The sequence below is a fragment of the Antennarius striatus genome, chromosome 4 (genome assembly GCF_040054535.1).
Source record: "Antennarius striatus isolate MH-2024 chromosome 4, ASM4005453v1, whole genome shotgun sequence".
In the NCBI taxonomy this organism is placed as follows: Eukaryota; Metazoa; Chordata; class Actinopteri; order Lophiiformes; family Antennariidae; genus Antennarius; species Antennarius striatus.
Genome location: NC_090779.1, coordinates 9564131 through 9568608, shown reverse-complemented (window position 1 = coordinate 9568608; position 4478 = coordinate 9564131). Strand labels below are relative to the sequence as shown.

General features: G+C 42.1%; 1 protein-coding gene across 1 annotated transcript; it reads right to left on the bottom strand.

The window, feature by feature from the left end:
* Window positions 1-1029: 1029 nt before the first annotated feature.
* Window positions 1030-1971, bottom strand: foxb1a (forkhead box B1a). The gene has a single exon (XM_068313914.1). The coding sequence runs from the start codon at window positions 1969-1971 to the stop codon at window positions 1030-1032; it is 942 nt and encodes a 313-aa protein (XP_068170015.1).
* Between the last annotated feature and the right edge of the window lie 2507 nt (window positions 1972-4478).

Sequence of the window (4478 nt, the reverse complement as noted above, 5' to 3'; positions counted from 1 at the left end):
AATACTAACAAAAACAATAATAATAATAATAATAATAATAATAATAATAATAATAATAATAATAATAATAATAATTCTTAAGAAACGCTTTTGATTGTTTACTTTACTTTTAATGAGAAAATATTTCAATGACCATCTTTTTTTCCAATTCGTTGCAGAATGTTTGCACACTTTTTTGAAAGCACGCATGCTCGCAAAAATAAACAAACAAAAACAAAACTTCAACAATAACAACAACAGTAACAACACAGTGTTTTTAAATGCATGCTTTACCTAAAAAAAAGTACAAATTTACAGCATCTGATACACTTGGTCACCACAGCCTTTTAATTTAAATGCTTCACAGAACATTTTCTGGAAAATAGATATCTAAAACATAAAACTAAAAAGTGCATTTTACAACATTTCAGTATCAGTTATTTGCAATATTCACATCTTGCATTTTGAGAACGTCTCATGATATTTTTCCATTTTGAAAAGATTCCATGACTCAGTTTGCTTTTCTTTTTTTTTTTTTTTAAACCTAATCCCTATTCCTATTTGGTATACCCTTAACAATCATTCCAGCGCTAAAAGCAAACAAAAACACAGAGCCGTTGCCTCGAAATTTTTCTTAGACATTACAGTGGTCACATATAAACGGTGCAAAAGATTTCCAATTTGAACATAATGGAAAAACTGCCACAGGAATTACAAGCACTTTTTAAAAAAAAAAAAAAATCTGAGTTGATGTAACCGAAGCAAACTTTCCTCTGTCTCCACTTTCAACACGTTTCACAACAAAACGGGGGGGAAAAAAAATAGAACTATCAAATAATATCTATTTTGAAGAGCAAATACTTCGCTGTGCGATTCTGTGCTGGACTTTATATGACACAATTTAAAGCGACACATTTCAACACATACACAAATAAATCGACCGCAACTCGCCTTGATAGTTCCCGACGACAGTAAAATATAAACTTTGGGATAGATAAAGTGGCCTGGTATAGCCGGAATCAGTTCGTTTGGTGGGGGCGGTCCGGCCGGTCAGTGCACCGCCACAGACTGTAGGGTGGACGGACTCGTCAGAGTCTCGCTCGGCGTTGCGGGGCTGCTTTGGCTCGTTGCTGTCTGCGGGGACGTCGGGCTCAGAGATTGGGGAGAATTCGATAGAAACGCGGGGATGTGTGGAGGTAGCGCCGAAAAACCTGGCATGGAGGTCGGTGTAGGCTTGATTGGCACAGGAATCGCCGGTAAAGACTGTCCCCCGTGGCACAGGGATTTGATGGGCATGCCATAGGCACTGTAGTCGCTGCTCGCCATGGAGATCGGGGCCGCCGTGTCAATCACGCTGGTGTTGTACATGTGGGGCCAGGCTGTCGTCAGCTGGTTGTGGAGCGGGTACCCAGCAGACATGGACTGCATGGTGGAGAAAGCCAGACTCCCAGGAACCTTGTACTCTCTGGCGATGATGTTCTCGATGGCAAACGGATGCTTGAAAGTTGAGGTCTGAGACACTCCGAGGTTGTAACTTGACATCTGAGGAAGGTGTGTGCCAGTGGCAGCCAGGGCGCTCAGCCTCAGTTTAGCTTGCTGCTGGAGGTAATGAGCAGCATCCGACTGTTTACTCGGAGCCAAATGATCTGATGAAGTCAACACTTTGAATCTTTTGCGGCGTCTCAAGAAACTTCCGTTCTCGAACATGTCCCCGCAGCTCGGGTGCAGAGCCCAGAAACTGCCCTTACCTGGCTGATCTGGACGCCGGGGGATTTTAATAAAACAGTCGTTGAAAGACAGGTTGTGTCGCAGAGAGTTTTGCCACCGTTGAGTGTTTTCTCTGTAATAAGGGAACCTATCCATGATGAACTTGTAAATTTCACTGAGAGGCAGCATCTTCTCTGGGCAGCTCTGTATCGCCATGGCAGTTAGGGAGATGTAGGAGTAAGGTGGCTTCTGGTCGCTGTACGTGTTTCTCCCAGGACGAGGCATCCTCAATACTTTCAGGAAATCAAGAATCAATTAAAAATATGTATATATATATATGTCCTTTAATTCCTTGGCGAAAGTTTGTCGGTCTTCATGAAAACAACAGCCGAGGAAAGTTGCGACGCTGGTAAAGATGCAGCTGGGTCGTGCGTAAAACAGCCAGGTTTGGCGCCTCTGCAGTGTGCAGACGGGCGGGCGGTGCACATTTATGGAGTGACGGATGCTGGGAGTCTTTCTTGCAAAGTAAGTCAGCTTGTCCCGCTAGCAGAGCTGAATAGACTTCATTTGGCGTCCTTGACAAGACAAGCTAAGTGGATGCCTCCATGGCTTTCCTCCTACCATCTGATAGTTTTATGTTGTGACATGAGCAGAAAAGACTCCTGTAGAGGCGCTCCATTAATGTGCCACCTCTTTGCTATCACATGACAATTGCCATGGGAGGAGGGGGCAGGGCGGAAGGCATAATCTGGTTTCATTTACACCTATTTACATGGACACCTTGGGCCAATGGAAATCATTTCCATTTGAAGACAGAAAAAGGGGTGAAAAGGCTCGGCTGCAGGAATTGAACTGCGATGGCACTCAGAGTGTGAAGGTATGCGCTAATACTTGTTCAGCGGACTTTACAGTGACAAACTCTCACCCATAAACGGAGTGAGATTGGACGCGAAAATTATTCATTTTCACAATATTCTATCAGGAAATATGATTTTAATAACCTTTGATGAGTTGAGGTTGATTTTTTATTGTACTGTATATGATTTATTGAAAATTCTCTTATTTATGGAGAGGCGGTGTGATGAGTTTACTAATGAATTATTTCGTTTTGATTTTCTTTTTGTTATTACCCTCTAATGTTGTTTACGGAATACAGAATTTTACCATGAGGAAAAATGTTGATGGGGTTTTGTTTTTTTTTCTTAGTTAATTTCGCCCTGAGCCGAGCAGAGGAAGCAGACGAATATAAAAAAAAAAAACATCAACACAATGCAAACAACGTTACTCAGGCTGAAAACTTCATGAGCACAATCACATCTATTGTGTTCATGTAAAGAAGATCCAGAAACACTTCAGAAATGCAAATAAACCCTCGAGGATGGTGTGGATGAAACTGTATAAAATATCCATAAGTCAATTATATGAATGTGAAAAGCAAATGGGAACCCTATTTTGAGCTATTGCTATTCAAGCTTTTGGCCGGGGCCACCTTTCCGCTTGGAGGGTTTGCAATGCCAGGGACCACACACGCGCACCCGCAGATTTGCTCATAATTTATGCTAATTTCCGCCCATAAATCCACAATGCACCCCATCACCAGTCTGACGGATTACGAAAAGAATCGCTTTGCGGGGGGACACCGAGCTATTTTCACCCAGAAACCATGTCGGGGCAGGTTGAATAAGAGAATTCTTTCTCCCTGCTGTATGTTTAACAATCTCAATCAGCGCATACAGGAATTTAATTTTTTTTTTTTTTTACAATCAGATTAAATGTTCTATAGCCTTTATTTTATCCCTATGTTTATGGGACACTTTTATCTAAGAATAAACATAAATTAAATAAATAAATAAATCTGTCGCGTCGTTTAATTCTTTTCACTTCCACAGCGTTTTAACACCTGTCAGTTCCTATTAATGCTCATCTGGAAAGTCCAAAAGGAAGTGACCCAGTCCACCCGGAATAATGACAACGACCAGCCGAGTACCAAATATCTTCTGACATCCAGTTTGACCCATAAGCATCCATTCAGCTTCCAAAAAAAAAAAAAACTATTTACTTACTTTTGCTATGTCCGTGCTCAAGGTGTGATATGGGCACTGCTTCAGCAGCGGGGGGACTTAATGGTGATTGTGATCAGTGCGCTATTAAAACGGCACGCTTACAGTTTTAATGTCGCAACAACCCGATTCTTAATTTTGACGTTTTCCACTTGAAACAGCGTGTCGTTGTTTTGTCTCCTGTTTGCACTGTAAAAGTCATTCCAGTTTGTTTCTTTCAGGTTAACCTGCATCAGTCGCATTTACCAACTGAGCCGCGGTGAAAGCGCGTTGCCCCCTCCTTTTTACGCACAGGCGCTGTGGCTTTTTGAGTTTCGGGGTTATGGGATATTGGTAGGCCCTTTTGTCCCCCGTCGAATGCACACACTGAAAATACCACCATGACTCTGAATCTGAATGGGGTTTTTAGCTGCTCCCAAACTCCTGAGTTCAAGCAGCAGTAGATCAAGTCTGCACTGTGTTTGGTCAGTTGTAGAAACTGAACAAAGGTTGGGATAAGCCAAATTGCATTGCACTTGTGAACCGTGCCTCAGCCTGAAGTAGCCTTTATAACAGGAGTGGACCAAGAACAGTTTTGTGTGAGCTTTAAAAAAAAAAAAAAAAAAAAGGGACGCGAAAACAAAAGCTACTTTCTGAAACATCTTAAAGTAGAGTAGTGAGGCGTGACATTCCCAGGGTGACGAGACACAAAAGCTGAGGTCATGGGGATGAAAAAGAGAATCAAACAGCCAC

Bases quoted from the DNA above. Each gene is read 5' to 3' on its own strand.
- foxb1a (XM_068313914.1), bottom strand. From the start codon at position 1,971: ATGCCTCGTCCTGGGAGAAACACGTACAGCGACCAGAAGCCACCTTAC.